Genomic DNA, 23,235 nt, shown 5'->3' on the forward strand with positions numbered 1-23,235 from the left:
TACTGATCGCATCATAAGAAACCTAGTTACTAGCATACTGAACGAAGAGCATGGAGTTAAGGACACTTTTACCCCTCTGTCCAGAAGGGAACCCTTACTTGAGGAAGAAAGCCAAGCTAAGAAAGATGATAACTCATCTAAAACAGAAAAGGAAGTAGCTGCTGAGGGTCTGTGTTCTCTTGGAAAAAACTTACCTAGTATGTCCCCTGATACTGCTCAGGACATTGAGGAAGAAGGTTCTGAGGAAGAAGATGACACGTTGGTCAGTCTTGTGAAAACAAGTGTAGCTAATAGACTGAGAAAGAGGAAGGGTATGGCTGAGATAAGGACAGGTAGGAAAGAGAAAAGGGTTGCTGGTATAGGTCCCTCCAAATCTTGGAGTAAAGTAGAGGTCAGGAAGAAGGAAGACAGTGAAAGTTCTGAATCTAATGAGGATGTTGAAGACGATGTTCCAGACATCTCCTCTGACAAAAGAAAGGCTGTAAAGAAGTCTTCCAACAAAGTAGCTGCTGAGCACCTAGAAAAATGGAGGTTTGTCACTCAAAGAAGGGTAGCAGTTGAAAGAGAATTGGGGAAAAAGACTGTTGAAGTGAAGGAAGTAATGGAGTTAATCAAGGTAACTGGTCTTATGAAAATTGTGACTGCTCTGCTGTTAGATGCCCAAAAGTGCTTATTTGAGCTATCATATGTGGGCATCTTTCACTCTTTTGCCTTGCTAAAATTGTCAAAATCACATTTATTTTACATGGAATGCGTACATTGATAAACAAGCTTGGTGCCTTTGATGTGTTTGTTATTGTGCAGGAAAGGCATGAATTAATTGATAATAAAGACACAAGAGAATTGGCAAAGGAACCAAAGCAAAGGAGCATTTCATCTGCCTGCTCGCTAGGCGAGTCTGTGGCGAAGAATGGGTTCGCTAGGCGAGCTCCTGGCGAACAGCTCCAGTAAATTAGCAAATTAATTTGCTAGGCGAGCTCATGGCGAAGTCTGCAGCGAATTCATTCTGTTTTGGTGAAAAAGTGCAGCCAGCACTCACTCGCTAGGCGAGGCTCTAGCGAGTCCCCAGCGAGCATTCCAGTAGCAAAACCTCTCAACCTCGCTGGGGGCGAGCTTGAAGCGTTTCCTTCGCTAGGCGAAGGTATGTTCGCTAGGCGAACATGACAGTTTAGCAGGCCCTGTTTGCTCTGGGCGCAGGGGCTTTTTGTGCCCATTTTAGGACCTCGCTAGGCGAGCTATTATGCTCGCCTAGCGAACATGACAGTTCTGCACTTGTCTATAAGTAGCAGGTGCCACTTTTGGGCACCAGACCTCATTTTTACCAACTTTTCCATTTTTTGTACTTTCTCCTAGATATTTTACAGCATTGCTTTGTGGGAGATTTTATGCCCTAATTTCATTTCTCTTCATCTAGCAACCATCTTCCACAAAAAGAAGGTGGATTCCCATCCAACTTCGATTATTCGACTTGGATGTTGATCAACCCTCTTTCCTTACTTGTCGACCAAGCTACCATGAAAATGAGTAGCTAAGTCTTCCATTTGTCAAGGTTAGATGTAGGTGATTTCCAAGCTTTGTGTGTAAATGTAAGGATCCTCATATGTAAACTCTTTAACGGTAAATATATGATGAAAACTTTGTTTCTATTTAAAACTCTTTGTGTTGGTATTTGATCGAGAGATGTTTACCGATTCTTGACCTAGGTTTTCATCCAAACTTGTTTGTTAGCTAGAGATAGTAACGAATGATTTTGTTCACCATAAGGTTGAACCAAAAAGTTGTCATTTTGATAGATTGTGTTCGAGAGAAACAATGGATCAAAATGGCAAAACTCACAATGGGTGTTCGAGAGAAACGCATTGAGAGGACCTTGTGAAATAATTTATCATCTAAAGGAGTTTATAAGTTGATTGACCGAGCAAATACATGCAAAGCAAATGTAATCATTGAAACCTAACTTTGACAATATTTCTCATATTAATCAAAACGTAACTTTTACCGCAATTAATCACTTTGTATGCAAGATAACTTGATTAAAACCAAAACCCTAGTGTTACATTAAGGTAAGATTAATTCAACCATTGAACGGCAGTGATATCTTACAATCTCTGTGGATACGATAACAAAAACCCGACACTTAAAAACTGTCTCAATAAAATGGCGCCGTTGCCGGGGATTGTAAATTGATATTGCGAGCATCGCATTGGTTGTTTAAGTTTTAGCTTGTGAATTTTTGACTTGTGCTTGTAATTTGTTTGGTTTAGTGTGCAGCTTACGTTTTATGCGAGGGAAAATCCCTGTGGACGAACTTCTTTTTGATCCTGAGATCGAGAGAACCGCAAGGAGGCTCAATAGCAAAACAAGACGTAGGAGGCAACAGGCTAGGCAACGCCAAGAGCAAGGAGAAAGTTCTTCAACCACAAATCCACACCCATTCATACCAAACATGGAGCCACAACCACCACCACCTATTTCTACTCCATGTATCAACAGTCCAAGGAACACCGCTCAGTTTGCCAACCAAACTGGAAGGCAAGCTGAGATGAAGACGGGAACTCTGAATTTATTGTATGGGAGTCCATTCACCGGAATGGACCATGAAGACCCATTTGCTTTTCTCACAAAATTCTATGAGATAGCATTGGCTGCCGGAGTGGATCAGGCTCAGGAGCTTCCGTTGTTCAGACGTTTATTTCCTCACGCTTTGCTCGGTAAAGCAAAGGATTGGTATCTCGATCAAACACCTGCCGTAATGACAGATTGGAATGTGTTAGAGGAGAAATTCATTGAAAGATTTTTCTCTCATAACCGATTCATGGAATCAAAGACGGCCATCTCGGTGTTTTCTCAAGGAACCAGTGAATCGTTGAATGAAGCGTGGGAGAGATTCAAGTCCATGCTAAGGAAATGCAAAGGGCATGGATTTGATGAATTAACTCAAATCCATATCTTCAGAAATGGACTTCAACCAAACTGTAAGACGTTGTTGGATGCCACCTCGGGTGGCTCGTTGATGTCAAAGAGTGCCGAAGAAGCCACAAACATTATCAACCGTATGGCTTTGAATGATCTTCAAAGTCAAAGTCGTGGAAATTCTTTGAAGAAGGCGGGAGTGCTTGAGTTAGGGACGAATGATGCCATACTTGCCCAAAACAAGCTCATCTCACAACAAGTGGAACTTTTAACGCAACAAATCAAAGAGTTAAGAGAACCGTCAAAAGCTAAACAAATAGCTTGTTGTGAACTGTGTAAAGGTGAACATGACACTGGATTTTGTCCACCTCCCGGTTTTGACGAAGTAAATTACATGGCCAATCAACGGGACTATCAACCAAGACAACAACAACCTTATCAACCGCACCCTCAACAACAACAACAACAACAATTCCAAGGGTTCCAACCTAGAAGCAACTATTATCATAACCAAGGTTATGGCGGTGGTTCTTCTAGCCGTCAAAATCCTCCCCAAAATCCGTATCAACCTCAACAACCGCCGGTAGTCAATTCTAAATTGGAAGAGACATTGACGCAATTCATGCAAATGTCAATGGCCAATCAAAAGAGTAATGACGCGGCCATAAAAAATCTTGAAACTCAAGTTGGGCAACTTGCCAAGCAACTCGCTGAACAACAAACCGGTCCTTCTTTTTCGGCTAATACGCAAACAAATCCTAAGGAGCATTGTAAGGCGATTATGACGAGAAGTGGAGGGGAGTTGGGTAGTGAAAATGAAAAAAGAGTGGAGAGTGAAAAAAGAGAGAAAGAGAAGGAGATTGAGGAGGAAATAGTGGAAGAAAATGTTGACGGTGAAGTAGGAGTATGGAGTGATGAGGAAGTAGTTGAAAATAATAAAAATAATGGTGAAGTTGAACAAGAAAAAGGTGTGGAGATTGAGGAAAACAAAAATGATGAGGTGATAAGGGAGGTAGCGAAGAAGCCTAGATGGAAAAGTGCTAGAATTGCAAAGGGAAAGGAGGTAGTGAGCGCTACTCCGGTCCAAAATCTTCCTTACCCTCATGCCCCTTCCAAAAGGGAAAATGAACGGCATTACGCCCGGTTCATGGATATTTTTAAGCAATTACAAATTAACATTCCGTTTGCTGAAGCTTTGGAACAAATGCCAAAGTATGCCAAATTCATGAAGGACATACTAACCAAAAAGCGGAGGTATACGGAACCGGAGACCATCGTCCTTGATGCGAGCTGTAGTGCCATCATTCAAAGGACACTTCCTAAGAAAGAGGTTGATCCGGGAAGAGTTACATTGCCGGTTAAAATTGGTGATGTGTATGTCGGAAAGGGACTTATTGACTTGGGGTCGAGCATAAATCTTATACCTTTGTCAATAATCAAGAGGCTTGGCAACATCGAGATTAAGTCCATCCGAATGACATTACAATTGGCGGATAAGTCGACGACCCATCCTCATGGCGTAGCCCAACATGTGTTGGTGAAGGTCGACAAATTCTTTTTCCCGGTGGATTTTATTGTAATTGATATGGAGGAAGATGATGATGCTCCGCTCATATTGGGCCGACCATTCATGAAGACCGCAAGAATGATGATTGATGTTGATGACGGTTTAATGAAGGTGCGTGTTCAAAATGAGGAGGTCACCTTTGATCTATTCGAGGCGATGAAGCATTCCAAGGATAGAAATGATAGCTTTCGCATCGATGTGATCGAAGACGCTATTATGGAAGTTTCAAAGCATATCCATGGGATATCTCCTATGGAGTTAGCTCTCGACGACTCATTGGAGGTTTTCACTGTTGAGGAGGAGCTAGCTCTTGAGGAATGCTTAAAGGAACTTGATAGCTTGGAAGACCTACAACCGTGGGAAGTAGAGGAAGAAAATTTGAAGAAGGAGGTAATTGACGAGAAAGCGCCAAATGAATTAAAAGAGTTACCTTCGATTTTGAAATATGTGTTTCTAGATGAGACCGAGGCAAAGCCGGTCATCATAAGCAACCTTTTGACAAAAGAAGAAGAAGCCCGTCTAATCATTGTGCTAAAAACCAATCAAGAAGCTATGGGTTGGACTCTTTCCGATCTTAAAGGAATTAGTCCATCCTATTGTATGCACAAGATTTTGATGGAGGAGGATTTCAAGCCGGTGGCTCAACCACAACGCCGCTTAAATCCTACAATGAAAGAGGTTGTAAGAAAGGAAGTGGTGAAGCTTTTGGATGCGGGAATGATTTACCCGATCTCGGATAGTCCGTGGGTTAGTCCCGTGCACGTGGTTCCGAAGAAGGGTGGAATGACCGTAATCCGTAATGACAAAGACGAATTGATCCCGACTAAAGTAGCAACGGGGTGGAGAATGTGTATAGATTATAGACGGTTGAATACCGCGACTCGTAAGGACCATTTTCCACTCCCATTTATGGATCAAATGCTTGAAAGACTATCGGGCCAACAATACTACTGTTTTTTAGACGGCTACTCTGGGTACAACCAAATTGCGGTTGACCCGGTTGATCATGAGAAGACGGCTTTCACGTGTCCGTTTGGAATGTTCGCATACAGAAAAATGCCTTTTGGGCTTTGCAATGCGCCGGCGACATTCCAACGATGTGTCCAAGCTATTTTTGCCGATCTAATAGAGAAAACAATGGAAGTCTTCATGGATGACTTCTCGGTGTTTGGTGGGACGTTTAGTCTATGCTTGGCAAATTTGAAGACGGTGTTGGAAAGGTGTGTGAAGACTAATTTGGTGCTAAATTGGGAAAAGTGTCACTTTATGGTGACCGAGGGGATTGTGCTAGGCCACAAAGTCTCTAAAAGGGGGCTTGAAGTGGATAGAGCTAAGGTTGATGTAATTGAAAAATTACCCCCTCCGGTCAATGTGAAGGGCATCCGTAGTTTTTTGGGGCACGCGGGGTTCTACCGGCGCTTCATCAAGGACTTCTCAAAGGTGGCTAAACCTTTGAGCAAATTACTCGCCAAAGATCAGGTATTTCTCTTCACCGACGATTGTTTGCAAGCTTTCGAGGTTTTAAAAGAAAAATTGGTTACCGCTCCAATAATAGTCGCTCCCGATTGGAAGGAAAATTTTGAACTAATGTGTGACGCGAGTGACTATGCCGTTGGAGCGGTACTTGGCCAAAGAAAGGACAAAACTTTTCATGCTATACATTATGCGAGTAAGGTTCTTAACGAGGCTCAAATAAATTATGCCACAACGGAAAAAGAACTACTCGCAATAGTGTATGCGCTAGAAAAGTTTAGGTCCTATCTTATAGGGTCTAAAGTCGTGGTATACACCGACCACGCGGCGATTAAATATCTGCTGACCAAGCCGGATTCGAAGCAAAGGCTCATCCGTTGGATCCTCTTGTTACAAGAATTCGATGTCGAAATTAAAGACAAGAAGGGGTCGGAAAACTTGGTAGCGGATCATTTATCCCGCTTGGTGAATGTCGAGGCAAGATGTTTCTCCCGCCCCAGGTCGCCTAGCGGATCATTGTAAACATTCCTGATGAGAGTTATGGAAAAAGCAGCAGGGAGATCTGCAAAGTGATTGTTAGGGGCAAGTGTGTGAAACTTTCACCAACCATCATCAACAAGTTCCTGGGGAGAGGAACTGATGGAGGGGTGGATCTAGAGGCCACAGATAATGAGATTTGTAGGATGATTACAGCTGGCCAAGTTAAGGAATGACCCAGTAGAAAACACCTTTCAGCTAGTAGACTAACTATCAAGTATGCCATCTTGCATAAGATTGGTTCTGCAAATTGGGTACCTACTAATCACATTTCTACCATCTCCATTGCTCTTAGGAGGATCATTCATGCCATTGGAACTAAGATCAACTACAATTTTGGGAAGTTTGTGTTTGATCAAACCATCAAACATGCCTCCACCAATGCTGTAAAGTTGCCCATTGCATTCCCATCTATCATCTGTGGCATCATCCTGAGTCAAAAACCAGGAATCCTGAGTACAAGTGATATTCCCAGCCGGAGAAAGACCCCTCTATCAATTCACTATAAGCTTTTTGAGGGTAGTCATGTCAATGATGTCATGACATCTGCCAGAAGGGAACCTGCATCTCAAGGGAGCCTAATTAAGCAATTGAAAGTTACCTGCAAGGAATTGGAGGTAGGTATGAGGGTGGCCAAGGCAAGAAAAGAAGCTTTGGAAGCTCTTATCTGTAGCCTCGAAAAGGAGGAGTTAGAGGAAGCTGGAAAGAACTCAAATACAAGATCCCAGTCTAGTTCTGAAAACTCAGAAAGTTCTGAAGGTGTAGCTGAAGATGAAGATGAAGGTGAAGGTGATTCTTCTTCTTCTGATTAACTGTCCTTGGATGTATTGAAGACTTGGAGGGGTGCTGGAAGGGATGGTGGAAGTTGCTGCTGTTTGGAAAGCTGATGTTCTTTCTGTTTTTTGTATTTTGTGGCAGTCCTCTTGATGCCTGTTATGTAATATTTAGGGCTCTTAATGAGTTCCTTGGATTTGTTCATTATCTCAGCTGTCTGCTGTGTATAATGATGTTGTGTACTTCCTGAATTTTGTTTTAACATGCTTAATGTTATAACATCTGTTTTAAACTTTCTCTGCTAGACTAATAGACATTTATTTTGTCTGATTGGTCACCTTTGGTCAATTTTGACTAAAAAGGGGGAGAAGTGCTTGATATGGAAGTTGGATGTGGTGCACAGGTGCTGATGTTGTAGCAGATGGTGCACAGGTGCTGATGTTATAGCAGATGTCAGTATGACATTCTGGCTGGTACAGGTGCTGGAGTTTTCAGTAGCTGTTTTTTATGAATGCACAGATTTAGGGGGAGAAGAAGTACCCTGGTGCATTGTGTTTTGTGTGTCTTACTAGTTGCATCCATAACTAGTAGTTCTGATTGTTGCACAGATTAAGGGGGAGGAGAAGTACACATGCGCATGTGTGTATTACTAGTAGCCATAGCTAGTAATTGTTTTTGCTTCTGCTGCTGATTAAACTACTGTTATGTGGTTTAACTGCTGATAGTTTGCCTTGTGAACAAAAAGGACATATATATGTTTTAGCCAAAATTTGCCAAAGGGGGAGTTTGTTGATTCTAAGTGTTGGCAGCAATTTTGGTAAAACAAAGAGTGTTCACAAGATGTCATGTGTGATGTCTTAACATGAGATATCCTATGTACCTGCTGGAGTTGAAGAACATATGCAAGCATGATTGTTTCAAAGTGCCACTTACAATGCTAAGGCTTCTGATATTGGATGTACCTGCTGGAGCTAAATTGGAAGACATATGCTGCAGGATTGTTTCAGTTGACATACTCATTGTCATGGTAACTGATATGGTTGTACCTGCTATAAAAGGAAACTGGATTATGCAGGATTTTTCCAGATGTCATGACATCTTGTACACAGAACATTCAGTATGAATGTCTGGTGTTTTGTGATTGCACAATTAGGTGGCAATCATTGGTTGATTGAAGATATGGCTAGCCGGCGCATTCTATCAGGGATATCAACCAGATTTGTTTATTTTCCAAGGAGATCTTTACAGCTGATATGAAAAGATTTGATTGGAAAATATATCTAGGGTTTTCAAGCTGTCCAATGTTTCTATAAAAAGGGACTTAGAAAACCTGTTTGTACATACAACCAATACTGAGCGAAATTTAGAGAGAGAGTTAGGGTTTGTGTCTGTAGGTCATTCAAGTCATCCATAGATGATTGAATTGGACTGATTTGTCTTCTTGATCAAAGCTTTGAAGCAAGATCAAGAGTGTGTCTTCTTGATTGAAACTGTGAAGTAAAATCAAGAATATTGTAATTGAAAAGTATTTTCTTTTCACAAGGGATTGTTGTTTAAAATCACGGGTGTGTGATTGTAAGGGAAATAAGTGGGTTCTCATATCTAAGAGTGCTTAGGTAGAAATGCACGGGTAGAGATTAGGTGAGAAAGACTGTAACTTGGTGAAGTGTACGAATAGTCTTTGAACTAATTCTATTATAGTGAATTTCCTTCCTGGCTTGGTAGCCCCCAGACGTAGGTGAGTTGCACCGAACTGGGTTAACAATTGCTTGTGTTATTTGCTTTACCATTATGTTTCTGTTTATCCATTGTTTATAACCAGATATCAGTGTCGTGACATTACCTTCGACATCTTATATCTGATACCAGAATTTCATGAAGGATCTGGAAAATATCACCAGAATTCTTGGGATTGACATCCAGAAAGATATGGAGTAGTCAAGATTATGCTTATTGCAAAAGACATACTCAAAAAAGATTCTCGACAAATTTGGTATGTCATATTCAAAGCTTGTGGTAACACCAAGAATCCTCAATTCAAGCTGAGTATGACTAAAAGTCCGAGTACTGAAGTCCAAAGATCCTATATGAATAACATTTCATATACTAGTATAATAGGTTTTTTGGTGTATGTTATGGTCTGCACGATGCCAAACATATTGTACGGAGTGAGCCTTGTAAGTAGGTATATGGTCAATCTTGGGAAGACACAATAACAAGCTATGAAGTGGATTCTTATATACATAAATAGATCTCTAGTCTTGGTTTATGGTGGATCCACGGGCGATGGTAAATTTGAATTTGAAGGATTTGTCGATTTTGACTATGCAGGATGTATGGATACTGAAAAATATCTTTCTGGATATGTTTTCACTATGTTCAGCACAACAATCATTTGGAAACCTTCTTCAAAAAGTTGTTGCCTTATAAACTACTGAAGTTGAATACATTTCCCTTATTGAAGTTGTGAAAGAAGTATTGTGGCTTGAGGGTTTGTTAAACAGTTGAAACTTCAAGGTCAAGTTATCACTGTTAAATATGATAGTCAAAGTGTCATACAAATGCCGAAGAATTCAACCAATCATGAGAGAACCTAACACATTGACGTTAGGCTGCATTTCGTCAAGGATAAAATCGAGAAAGGAGAAGTGAAAGTACTAAAGGTTTCGACTGAAGATAATGTTGTTGATATGATCACCAAGTCATTTTTTAGTAGCAAGTTCTTTCACTATATGCAGTTGATAAAGCTGCATGATGATAGCTAGCTTGTTCCCCTGATGTTGTAGAGTTTGTTCCAAGGTAGAGATTTGTGGTATTTTGGATCAAACTCTAGTCTCGACATGATAGCCTCTTGGTTTGAATGGGTTATGTCATGTTGTAGTCGAAGTCTGATCTAATATGCAGTAGTCGAAGAGGTGCATGTTTTAGTTGAAGTCTGATCTAGCATGCATTGACTTAAGTTAGTTATGTATTTTGTTATATAATAGTTATGAATGTCATGTATGAGTGTTATTATTATACATGACATACATATATTAGGAGTCTATATATAGGTTGTAATCTAGTTCGTTAGAGTAAAGGTTGGTTGTTATTCACCTGTAATCTGTAATCCTAATTGAGAAAGTAAATACTAAAACCGTTATAACCAACTCTATTTCTCTCTCTTCTCTCTCTTTATGAATTAAATCGGTTTCGTGTGTTTATTCAGAAAACTCTCTCTCATATCACTCCTTCGTTCCTGGTTTGACGATTGTCACAACATTAACTTAATTAGGATACCCATTATTAACTAATAAAAAAATATTCCAAATTCTAAGGGAATTATTTGTGCCATCCTTCGGCAAGAACTTGAAGGCCGACCTCCCAAACAAAATAATCCCATAATCCCACATCTACCTTCGCTGGTCGATACAACAGCCTAATCTCTTTGCCTATGACAAGATGTGATTTATAGTTGACAAGGATAAGTGAAAGAAATATAAATAGTTAAAACTGACCGTTGTTTATTAGTGGGATATCACATATACACACAGCCAAACGTTATGCAAGTATTACTTATACATTAGTCAGATTTGGTATCTCTTTCACTCTGTTTCAGATGCAAATAAAACTATAATTTTCTGATAACAAATCACAACCACTTTACCAGAATTCTAGGTAGCAACTCTGTGTGTTCATGAATCACAATTTAAGATTTTAAAACAAACCTTTTTACCAACATTTCGTTGTCACACTCTCATGTTTTTTTCTCTATAAAAGCCAACTACTGAATCTCATCAATACATCGAGGTAGTACACTTTGCTTACACTGCAAAAGCATAATAGCCCCTTATTCATCAAAAACCAAAATGATGTTGAAGAAGCAATCTCATCTCTTTTCCTTCTCACTTGCAATACTAATTTCTCTTTTGGATTCCACAACCATTACTTTATCCCAATTATCACCTGCTAATGCTCCAATACAACCTACACTTCCAGCTCCAACCCAACCAGCTGCATCCCCTAAACCATTGGTACCTTCCTTACCAGAATCACCTACTGACTCCACACCTGACACTGCAGGCACAGCGGTTGACATAGTCGGAATCCTGAGAAAAGCCAAGTCATTCAACGTCTTAATCCGACTCATGAAAACAACTCAATTGATCAACCAACTCAATTCGCAACTATTGACTACAAAAACAGGTGGCTTAACGATTCTTGCACCAGATGACAGTGCTTTCTCAGAACTCAAAGCAGGATTCCTCAACTCTCTTTCTGATGGACAGAAACTCGAGCTCTTACAGTTCCATGTTATTTCAGACTACGTATCAAGCTCTAACTTTGATATTCTAACCAACCCAGTGAGAACACTTGCCGGAGCTAAACCAGGAAAGGTGGAACTGAATGTTGTGAGTTACGGTGGCAGTGTGAACATATCAACAGGTGAAGTGAACACTACAATCAATGGCATTATATATACCGATAAGCATCTTGCTATCTATAAAGTTGCCAAAGTGCTTCTTCCTATGGATTTCTTTTCAGTCGCTAAGGCACCGAGGAAAGGACCGGCTTTGGCACCGGAACCTTCTGCACTGACTCCAAAAGCAGAAAAAGAGAAGCCACTATCACCAGATTCCTCTGATTCATCTGTTAAACCAACAAACGATAACTCCGGCAATGTGAAAATAAGTGTATCTGGAAAGTTGGTTGTGTCTCTTGTTTTTGGAGCAGTTCTTGTATCTATAATGGGACAATAAATCAGAATGTGATTACTGATTTGGATTTAATTACCAACATGAGTTTTATAAAAATATGAAAGATAAAAAAGGAGTGAATGCTGGTGATGAATTTCTCAAACTGGGTACGAGGATCTGAGATTATTGTGTGTCTATGAATTTATTACAATATTATTTTGTTATGGTGGTTACTGTAATGTACCTTTTTTGTTGTGTTATAAAAGTTCAATTTACAGATACACGATCACAATTTAATAAGTTTATCAAAGTCTTTAATTTCTTTGATGCAGCCTACATATGGTAATATTAATTAAAGTTAAATATGTCTTCAAAATATTTTAAAATTCATTTGGTTAATTGATTAAGCCTTTCTTCTAATTCATAAAAACAAAGTGTAACACCTTCTAGTCAGTTAAGGAGGATTGTAATCGATTGAGTGATGTCAAAATTCAGAGTTTTCTTTTTTTTTTGTCTTAAACTCGTTGATTAAGACATGTTTTTGATTTGTTAAAAGTTTAAAAAACCTATGCATTGTTGCCTTTTTTAGCCAATTTTGTTTCCTATATATAAAGAAGGTCTTTCTTCACTTATCAACACAATTTTCTGAATAAAACTACTATCTTATCTCACTCCTTCTATTTCTTTTATGAGTCTTTTTCGCTAGAAGTTACCTTAATGCTAAGAGAGTGAAAAACTTCATGTAAGAGTTCTCTTGAGATCTTTTGTAATAGATTTGAAGATTGCAAGTTAAAATCGTAAAAAGTTTTGTTTAAGGTTGTTTATTTGAATATGTGCAAAAGCTCAAATTGTTTTCTTTAAGGTTGTTGAATTGATCTTGTGCAAAAGCTCAAGTTGGTTTAAGGTTGTTGAGAGGAACCTATGCAAAATCTCAAGTTTTTTTTTTAAGTTTCTAGGACTAATCATGTGAATAAAACTTAAGTTGTTTAAGATTTTTGGGTTGATCCCGTGCAAAAGCTCAAGTTGGTTTTAATGGAAATCTCAAGAGAAAACTCTTAGGGATTGGAGTACGCCACATAATCACGATAATCTATGGTGTGTTTTTCCTTATCTTATCTATTTATAACTTTGTTTTGTATATTCTTTGTTGTTATTTATCTATTATGTTGCATATTCTCTGTTTATCTCTACTTCTAACATAAATCGTTTTAAATCAATCTTTTTCGTCAAAAAAATTAAATTTGTTTATCACAATTCATCCCCTTATTGTATGTCGAGTTGCTTGTTCAACAAGTGGATTCAAACTCTAATTTCTGTTATAAGACTAATCGCCTCAAGAGTTAAGAATGACTTCAAACAATTCACTAAACAGACCATCATCCTTCAATGGAGAATGATATGCTTACTGGAAAGCAAAAATGAGAATCTTTATAGAGTATATGAGTTACGTTATCTTGACTGATATTAAAAATGGTTACTTCGTTCTCACACATCAAGTTGATGATGTTGTGAAAAACAAATATTGAGTAATTTGGATCATAAAGGATAAGGAAAAAGGGTAACACGGTTTGAAAATTAAAACCATTATCATTATTGCTCTTGGTATTAATGTATTCTTACGTGTTTCTCACTGTGAGGTTGTTAAACAAATGTGAGACAACCTTCAACTTATTCATGAAGGTACAATCGAGGTGAAAAAGAAAAGATGAACACACCTACGAGTACGAGCTTTTCAGAATGAAACCTGAGGAAAACATTCATTATATGAAAAAATATTTTATTTATATTGTGTATCATGTGAGAACTCTGTGTAATTTTTTTCAAAATGAGGATTTTGTTATAAAAGTCCTTAGATGCCTAAATCTTTGATGGCAACCTAAAACGACTATCATTTATTAATCTAAAGACTTGTCTTGTATTTGGCTATCTTATTTGAAAAATTGTAAGAATATGAAATGGAACTAAAAGCCTAGTTGACAATGAATAACGTGACAAAAAGAAGAAAAGTGTAGCTCTAAAATTCATAGAGGAAAAAGTTATGGAGTCAGAAGATAAATACTTCCAAAGGGAAAAATGATATAAGACATGGATCTTATGTTTAAAAATTCAAAGAATTTCTAAGGCACAAAAAACAAACTCTAAAATTTCATTAAAAAAATAAAGAAAGATTGACAATCATTCCAAATTGCTTCGGTGCGGTAAGAAATGTCACATAAAGCTAGAATGTCCAAAAAATTAAAAGAAATCTAGAAGATACAAAAGGTCATAAAATGATTTTAAAATAGCTTACATTGCGTGGGACGAAAATGACATGGACTCCATCGATGAATCTAAAAAAGAAGAAGAAACCTACCTTTATCCCTTGAGAAATCACGAAGAAAATAAAGTAAATTGTCTAACTTCTGAATTTACCTATAATGGTTTATTTTGAATATGTTAAAAGTACGATAGTGAGTCAAGTAAATTAAAATATATTATTTTACCTATATCACTACTTTCTCTTATTTTGAAAAATAAAATAAAAAACAGTTTGGATGAAATTGAATATCTTAGATAAAAACAAATTATTTTAATTCAAAATACTTTTTTCCTTTTCTTTTCCTTCTTATGGAAACTCTAGCAAACCTATCAAGTGTGAAAAATGCAACCTTTTGAAAAATAAAATTCATGAATTGAATAATATACTTGATAAGATTATCAAAGGGAGAGATAACATGAATCTCGTTCTAGGTAATCTACTAGAAACCTATAATAAAGGTATTGGTTATTGTCATGCCCCAAAATTTGCGCTACCATTTTCACTTTTCATCTGACTTTTTGTCTTTGATGCATCTACATCTTCCTAGACATTTAGGTCATTTCTTCCATTTCATTTTTTAAACAAATATCATGGATTCAAAAGTATTACTATTTATGAGTGCCTATTGAAACCCTAATTCTTGATCTTAGGTGCCTATTGGATCATGTGGGTTGTATCTTGGTATTGGATTTAGTCAGGGATTGCAAATCACCATGGTCAACCAAGGAGAGCAAGACGTTGCAGTTCATACAAGGTTCAAGGTTCATGATCAATTTTCAAGGACTAATATTTTGGCAAAGATCAACACAAGATCAAGTATTCAAATGCAAATTAGAGGGAAAGGAAATCCAAATTTAAATTGAGAAAGGAGGGGAATTTCATTTTGTCATTACTTAAAATGAAAGTCATCTTCACAAAGTCATTACACAATACATTCAAGGGTGCAATTACAAAGGATTACACAATAAATGAAGATTACAAAGTTTTACATAGTTGACTTTTTGGTCAAACTGTTGACTTTTGGTCAACAGTTGACCATTGACCATTGACCTTGACTTCATGAATTTATCCTAAAGGTGTACATCTCTTCACACTCTCCAAGGAATTTACTTCACCATGATATTCACCATTCTTCATGTCCAATGACCATGATCTTCATCATTCTTCAAATGTCATACAAACATGTCATGCTAAAAAACCTGCAAAAGGGACAAACAACCATTTCGATCCAATACACATCAGTTCTTGAATATACCATTCTAGTCCAACCTAAACATTTCATACAACTTGCATAATTATAGTCCAAGAACAAACATGCATTCATGAGTGTCATAAAACCAGAGTGCCATGCAAAATCATTCAAACAACCATATTATACACCCAATCTACTAACATAACCTAACTTTTTCTTCACTAAAATTCACCCTAACAATTTTAAGCATTTCAACTAACTCCTAACATTGTTATGTGATCACATCACTAACATACCCTAACTAATTTACTAATTCTAACAATTCCATAAGAGTAGCAGAGTAATTAACTGTTTTCACTAACATCCAAATTCAAAAACAATTCAAAATTTCCTAGTATATTAGCATTCAGTTGCAATACAATTAGTTTTATTCAACATCATTCAAAATGGATATTTTACTAACTTCACCAAACTAATAAAAACTTCATAGCAGTACTGTAGCGGTAAATTCATGATCATCAAGCTATTGACAAGCTAGAGATCAAATAATGAGAGTCGCCACCACGCTTTTATTGTTTCGAAGGGAAAAGGGAAGAAGTACGAACAAAAACCCAAAATTAAGAAGTTTTCAAATCAAAACTAATAAAATGTCAGAGATTACATGTAAGGGGGTTGGTTACACAGGGGGAAGGTGTTAGCACCCAAAGTGTCATAGGTACTCCTAGGGAGCCCTTTTTGTGTGCATATGTACTTGGTATAAAGTGATGTTTACAAACAAATAGAATGGGGGATGAGAAAAGAATTCATTAATTATATTTTTGTGTTTGACAAGACCTTCGGTCTTGTGCCTACGTACCAACATAAAAATGAGGGATCAAAACCTCGTAGTTCGTTATACAAATTTCAAAGTGGATGCATTGCTTTTAACAAAATTTAAGTTTGAAAGGCACAAAGGCCTAAAAATGGTTTGAATGAGTTATTTCTTTTTGGCTTTTTGAAAGTTTAGGTCAAGTATAGTTAAATTTGTTTACAAGCTTGATTTAAGAAAAGAAGTTTGAAAATGCAATGGCATAAGGCCAAAGTTTCTATCGTTTTTGCAAAGTGGTCAAAGTTTAGAACAAAATTAGTTCACACAAAGAAGATTTTAAAAAAATGGAGGTAGAAATTTTGAAATTAAATAAATGGGGAGAAGATGAAGAGATTATTCTATGTACAAAATTAAAAGTTTAGAGTTGAAAAGATCTGACCAAATGGGTAGCAATTCAATAGACAAGAATGTCAATAGAAATCCAGAATTCCCTTAGACTTTTAGAATCAAGCAACTCACAAATGCACAATTATATTATCTTGAAGAGCAAGGAATCAAATAAAGATGGCCACATCCAAGCTTATCCATTCCATGATCTTCTTCAAAATAGCCCATGTAACAGATGAATTCCACAAGTCACAGGTTCAAAATAACAGCTTCACAATGATCATGTTGCAGATGAACTTAGAGATGTCTTCAAAGATGTATCATATGACTTTCAAATTTCAAGCACTTGGTTTCTCAACAAGTTGGCATTGGCCAAGTCCTTTAGCATAGGAAGGTTGCCTAGATTCTAAGTCCATTTGTCCAAGATCAATCCAACAATCCACACAAAAGTCTTTTAGGGTTTTTGTTCTTATTATGTACATTAATGGTCAAAGACCACACAAACAAGCAAAGTATACACAAACAAAATATATCACACAATATGGTCCAAATGGACAAATTAAAAATTGCATTATCATAAACAATTAAGATGATATGAACAATGGCAAATGAATAGAAACAAAAATTAAATGGCATTAAATTAAAGGACTTGAAATTAAAAGTTAGTAGTTAATTGGTTAGAAGTTAGTATTGTTTTGCTTTTGCTTTTTAATTGAAGTCATTCTTTGGAGAACACTCAACCCACTTATCACAAGCATGGATCCTTGAACCAAGACATCTTCCAAAGGAAGGGAAAAAGGCCAAGTTTCCACACAATACCATGAAAGAGGGGAGACTTACAATCTCACTAACTAGAATGCTTATGCCTTTTATGTCACAAATTTAGCGTTATGTTAAGAAATCGTAATTGGACTTATGTAGAAGTCACAACTATTTGAGGTCGGGCAATAAATTTTTGATGTTAATGCATGTTAGAGACATAGTATAATGGACCATGCTCATGAAACATACCACACACAAAAAGAATATGCAAAAGGTGTGGCCTAATCTCATCCATACTCATGTCAATTTTTCAATCAACTAGCCTTAGGATTATGAGATATCATAGGCCAAATGGAATGAATGAATGAAGAATGGGAATAAGATGAAGTGAGGGGGGGGGGGGGGGGGGGGGGGGGAATGGATCAAAACACAAATTGGTCAAAGGAGGACTTTTACCAAATTAATATCATCCATTCATTTTGGAAGATGGAATTTACATTCCATCAATCCCCTAAATCCAATGATATTAATTTGACAAAGTCAAATCAACCTTGACCAAGGCCCAACAACAAGAGTCAAACATAACCAAGCCATTACATTTGGTCAAAAAATTTATTTGGCATTTATTCAAATTAAAATACTAGAATAGTACATTTAAATTAAATATGGTTTGTCCAATTCCTAAAATCTCATCAAAACACCAAAGAAATGGCCATGAGATTTATCATAGGTCAAACAAGGTCAAAGGACCTTGGAGAAAAAATTTCATAATTTTTGGACATTTAAAAATATTTTTAAACAATTAAAAACAAATGAAAAATCAATTAATTCATGAAAAATATTAAAAATGATCCAAAAAATAATTTTAATTCAGAATATGAAAGAGAAAAATATTTGAAAATGTTTGGTGAAAGTCCCATATTTTTTTGATCAATATTGATGTTGGGTCTAAGTGTTGGCAGCAATTTTGATAAAACAAAGAGTGTTCACAAGATGTTATGTGTGATGTCTTAACATGAGATATCCTATGTACCTGCTGGAGTTCAAGAACATGATCATGCAGGATTGTTTCAGAATGTCATAATGACATGGCACCTGATGTTGTGTACCTGCTGGAGTTTAAATGAAAGACATGATCATGCAGGATTGTTTCAAGATGTCATACACAATGTCATGGCATCTGATATGTATGTACCTGCTGGAAATTAATAATGGAATTATGGAATTATGCAGGATTGTTCCAGGATGTCAGACCCGATGTCATGACATCCTGTACACAGAACATTCAGTGTGAATGTCTGGTGTTTTGTGATTGCACAATTAATGGCAATCTATGTATGATTGAAGATCTGATTTGCAGGCGCATTAAATCATTGATTACAACCTGATTTACTTATTTTCCAAAGAGATCTAACCAGTTGTCATGGGAAGATTTGATTGGAAAATAGATTTAGGGTTTTCAAGATGTCCAAGCCTAGCTGAAAGCTTCTATAAAAAGGGACCTGGAAAACCTGATTTTACACATAACCAATACTGAGCGAAATACAGAGAGAGAGCTAGGGTTTGTGTCTTGTTTAGTCGTAAGACTTTTAAGCCATTCAAGTCATCCATTGATGATTGAATTGGTCTGATTTGTGGTTGTAATTTGTTACTCTAAAGCTGTTAAGCAAGAGTGTGTGTCTACTTGATCAAAGCTGTGAAGCAAGATCAAGTGTATGTCTACTTGATCAAAGCTGTTAAGCAAGAACAAGTGTGTGTCTTCTTGATCAAAGCTGTTAAGCAAGATCAAGAGTGTGTCTTCTTGATTGAAATTGTGAAGTAAAATCAAGAGTGTGTTATTGAAAAGTGCTTTCTTTTCTCAAGGGATTGTTGTTTAAAATCACAGGTGTGATTTAGGGAAGTGAGTGGGTTCTCATATCTAAGAGTGCTTAGGTAGAAATTGTACGGGTAGAGATTAGGTGAGAAAGACTGTAACTTTTTGAAGTGTACGGAGAGTCTTTGAACTGATTATATTTTAGTGAATTTCCTTCCTGGCTTGGTAGCCCCCAAATGTAGGTGAGTTGGACCGAACTGGGTTAACAATTGCTTGTGTATCTTGCATTACTATTCTCTATCTTTATTCTGTTTGCATTACTCAGATATTAGTGTCGTGACTTTACCTTCGACATCTCATATCTGATACCAGAATTTTAATTGGTATCAGAGCAAGCATCCTGCTCTGGTTCTGGGTGAGATCTAGGGGCAATACTTTCTGGTACAATTGAGAGAGATGGAGGATATGTTGTTAGATACCCAAAAGTGCTTATTTGAGCTATCAAATATGGGCATCTTTCACTCCGTTTCCTTGCTAAAGTGTTCGAAACCACCTTTGTTTTTGTTGAATTGCAATACAATGATAAACGATCTTGGTACCTTTGATTTGTGTGTTATTGTGCAGGAATTAGGCATGAAATAATAGAAAATGAAGCCACAAGAAAGTTGGCAAAGGGACCTAAGAAAAGATGCATTCATCAGCTTGCTCGCTAGGCGAGGGCTGTGGCGAAGGGCTCGCTAGGCGATCGCCCAGCGAGAACCCAGCGAAAAACTCCAGTATTTTACAGTGGCAAACATCAACAAACTCGCTAGGCGAGCTTCCAGCGAGGTGTGTAGCAAACACGTCCAGACTTGGTGAAAAGCGCAGCCAGCACTCACTCGCTAGGCGAGCCATTAGCGAGCTCCCAACGAGCATTCCAGTAGCAAAACCTCTCAAGCTCGCTGGAGCGAAGGTTGAAGCGTGGGCTTCGCCTAGCGAAGGTTTTGTTCTCCTAGCGAACATGCCAGTTGGCAAAGGTTGTTTCTCTGGGCGCAGGTGCCTCAGGTGCCTCATTTAGGGGCTCGCTAGGCGAGCCATTCTGCTCGCCTAGCGAGCATGACAGCTCAGTAGCAGCTCTATAAGTAGCAAGGGCTACTTTTTGGAGCCATAGTTTTACACCTCCATACTTTTGTACTTTTAAAGATATTTTCCAGCATTGCTCTTGGGATCTTTTGTGACCTAGAAATCATTTCTCTTCATCTCTTAACAATCTTTCACAAAAAGAAGGTGGATTCCCATCCAATCTCGATTATTCGACTCGGATGTTGATCAACCTTCTTCCGAAACTTGTTGACCAAGCTACCATGAAAATGAGTAGCTAAGTCCTTCATTTTGTCAAGGTTAGATGTAGATGATCATTAGCTTTGTGTGTAAATGGGATGATCTTCATTTGTAAACTCTTTAATGGTGAATATATGGTGAAAACTTTGTTCTTATTCAAAACTCTTTGTGTTGGTTTATGATCGAGAGATGTTTACCAACTCTTAACCTAGGTTTTCATCCAATCTTGTTTGTTAGCTAGAGATAGTAATGAATGATTTTGTTCACCATAAGGTTGAACCAAAAAGTTGTCATTTTGATAGATTGTGTTAGAGATAAACAATGGATCAAAATGGGAAAACTCACAATGTGTGTTAGAGATAAACACATTGGGAGGACTTTGTGAAATAGTTTATCATCTAAAGGAGTTTATAAGTTTTGTTGATCGAACATATACATGCAAAGTGTTCGTCGAACCCTAACTTTGGCAATATTTCTCAAATATTAAAACCAAATCTTTTACCGCATTTTATTACACTTTTATGCAAGATACCGTGACAAATACCAAAACCCCATTGTTACCTTAAGCTAAGAGTTAAAACAACTGTCGAAAGGCGGTGATATCTCACAATCCCTGTGGAGACGATAACAAAAACCCGACACTTAAAATTATAATCAACAAAATGGCGCCGTTGCCGGGGAATGTGAATTGATATTGCGAGCATCGCAATGGTTGCTTAATTTTTAGCTTTCGAATTTTTGACTTGTGCTTGTAATTTGTTTGGTTTAGTGTGCAGCTTTCGTTTTATGCGAGGGCAGATCCCTGTGGACGAACTTCTTTTTGATCCCGAGATCGAGAGAACCGCAAGGAGGCTTAATAGCAAAACGAGACGAAGGAGGCAACAGGCTAGACAACGACAAGAACAAGGAGAAAGTTCTTCTACCACACATCCACTACCGTTCATACCAATCATGGAACCACCACCGCCGCCCATTTCCACTCCATGTGTAAACAGTCCAAGGAACACTGCTCAGTTTGCCAACCACACGGGAAGGCAAGCCGAGATGAAAACGGGAACTCTTAATTTATTATATGGAAGTCCATTCACCGGAATGGACCATGAAGATCCCTTTTCTTTTCTCACAAAATTTTATGAGATAGCATTGGCGGCCGGAGTGGATCAGGCTCAGGAGCTACCGTTGTTCAGAAGATTATTTCCCCACGCTTTGCTCGGCAAAGCAAAAGATTGGTACTTAGATCAAACACCAGCCGTCATGACAGACTGGAACGTGTTGGAAGAGAAGTTCATCGAAATATTCTTCTCCCATAACCGGTTCATGGAATCAAAGACGGCCATCTCAGTGTTTTCACAAGGAATCAATGAATCATTAAATGAGGCGTGGGAAAGATTCAAATCCATGCTTCGGAAGTGTAAAGGGCATGGATTTGATGAATTGACTCAAATCCATATTTTCAAAAATGGACTTCAACCAAATTGCAAGACGTTGTTGGATGCTACCTCGGGTGGGTCTTTATTGTCTAAAAGCGCCGAAGAAGCTACAAATATTATAAATCGTATGGCTCTAAATGATCTTCAGAGTCAAAGTAGAGGCAACTCTGTGAAGAAGCCGGGAGTGCTTGAACTTGGGACGAACGATGCCATCCTTGCCCAAAACAAACTCATCTCACAACAAGTGGAACTCTTAACGCAGCAAATAAAAGAGTTGAGAGAACCTTCTAAAGCTAAACAAATAGCTTGTTGTGAGCTTTGCAAAGGTGAGCATGACACCAGATTCTGTCCACCTCCTGGGTTCGAAGAAGTAAACTACATGGCAAACCAACGGGACTACCAACCGAGACAACAACAACAACAACCTTATCAACCACACCCTCAAAATCAACCACAACATTTCCAAGGGAATAAAGGGTTCCAACCTAGGAGTAACTATTACCATAACCAAGGTTATGGAGGTGGTTCTTCTAGCCGTCAAAACCCTCCCCAAAATCCTTATCAACCTCAACAACCGTCGGTCGTAACTTCTAAGTTGGAAGAGACATTGACACAATTTATGCAAATGTCAATGGCTAATCAAAAGAGCAACGACGCGGCTATAAAAAATCTTGAGACTCAAGTTGAGCAACTTGCTAAGCAACTCGCGGAACAACAACCCGGTCCTTCCTTTTCGGCGAACACGCAAACAAATCCTAAGGAGCATTGTAAGGCGATCACGACAAGAAGTGGGAGGGAGTTGACTAGTGAGAATAAAAAAAGAGATGAGAGTGAACAAAGAGAGGAAAAAGAAGAAAATGAGGAGGAAATATTGGAGGACCATATTGATGGTGAAGTGGGGGAGTGGAGTGAGGAGGAAGAAGTTGAAAAGAACGAAAAGAATGGTGAAGTTGAAAAGAAAAAAAGTGTGGAAATTGAGAAAAATAAAAGTGATGAAGTGATGGTGGAGGAAGTGAAAAAGAAAAGAGCAAGAAGTTCTAGAGTTGCTAAAGGAAAGGAGGTAGTGAGCGCTACTCCGATCCAAAACCTTCCTTATCCACATGCTCCATCCAAAAGGGAGAATGAACGGCATTACGCCCGGTTCATGGATATTTTTAAACAATTGCAAATCAACATTCCGTTTGCCGAAGCCTTGGAGAAAATGCCCAAGTATGCCAAATTCATGAAGGACATACTTACAAAAAAACGGAGGTATACGGAACCGGAGACCATCGTCCTAGATGC

The 23,235-nt window shown here is 38.0% G+C and overlaps 2 protein-coding genes across 2 annotated transcripts in view; both read left to right on the forward strand.

Moving 5' to 3' along the window:
* Positions 1-10,988: 10,988 nt before the first annotated feature.
* The window catches only part of LOC127107942 (fasciclin-like arabinogalactan protein 12), a 64,999-nt gene continuing 52,752 nt past the window's right edge, over positions 10,989-23,235 (forward strand). Inside the window, exon 1 of the mRNA XM_051045291.1 lies at positions 10,989-11,095. The gene's annotated coding sequence lies outside the window, so the exon portion shown is untranslated. The remainder of the gene's footprint in view (positions 11,096-23,235) is intronic.
* On the forward strand, positions 11,054-12,223 carry LOC127107941 (fasciclin-like arabinogalactan protein 12). Its single transcript, XM_051045290.1, has one exon. It carries the CDS (start codon positions 11,113-11,115, stop codon positions 12,001-12,003), a length of 891 nt encoding a protein of 296 aa, XP_050901247.1. The 5' UTR covers positions 11,054-11,112; the 3' UTR covers positions 12,004-12,223.

This window comes from Lathyrus oleraceus, chromosome 7 (assembly GCF_024323335.1).
Source record: "Lathyrus oleraceus cultivar Zhongwan6 chromosome 7, CAAS_Psat_ZW6_1.0, whole genome shotgun sequence".
In the NCBI taxonomy this organism is placed as follows: Eukaryota; Viridiplantae; Streptophyta; class Magnoliopsida; order Fabales; family Fabaceae; genus Lathyrus; species Lathyrus oleraceus.

What these genes read in the sequence shown, in the direction of transcription:
- LOC127107941 (XM_051045290.1), top strand. Translation starts at nt 11,113, where the DNA reads ATGATGTTGAAGAAGCAATCTCATCTCTTTTCCTTCTCACTTGCAATA.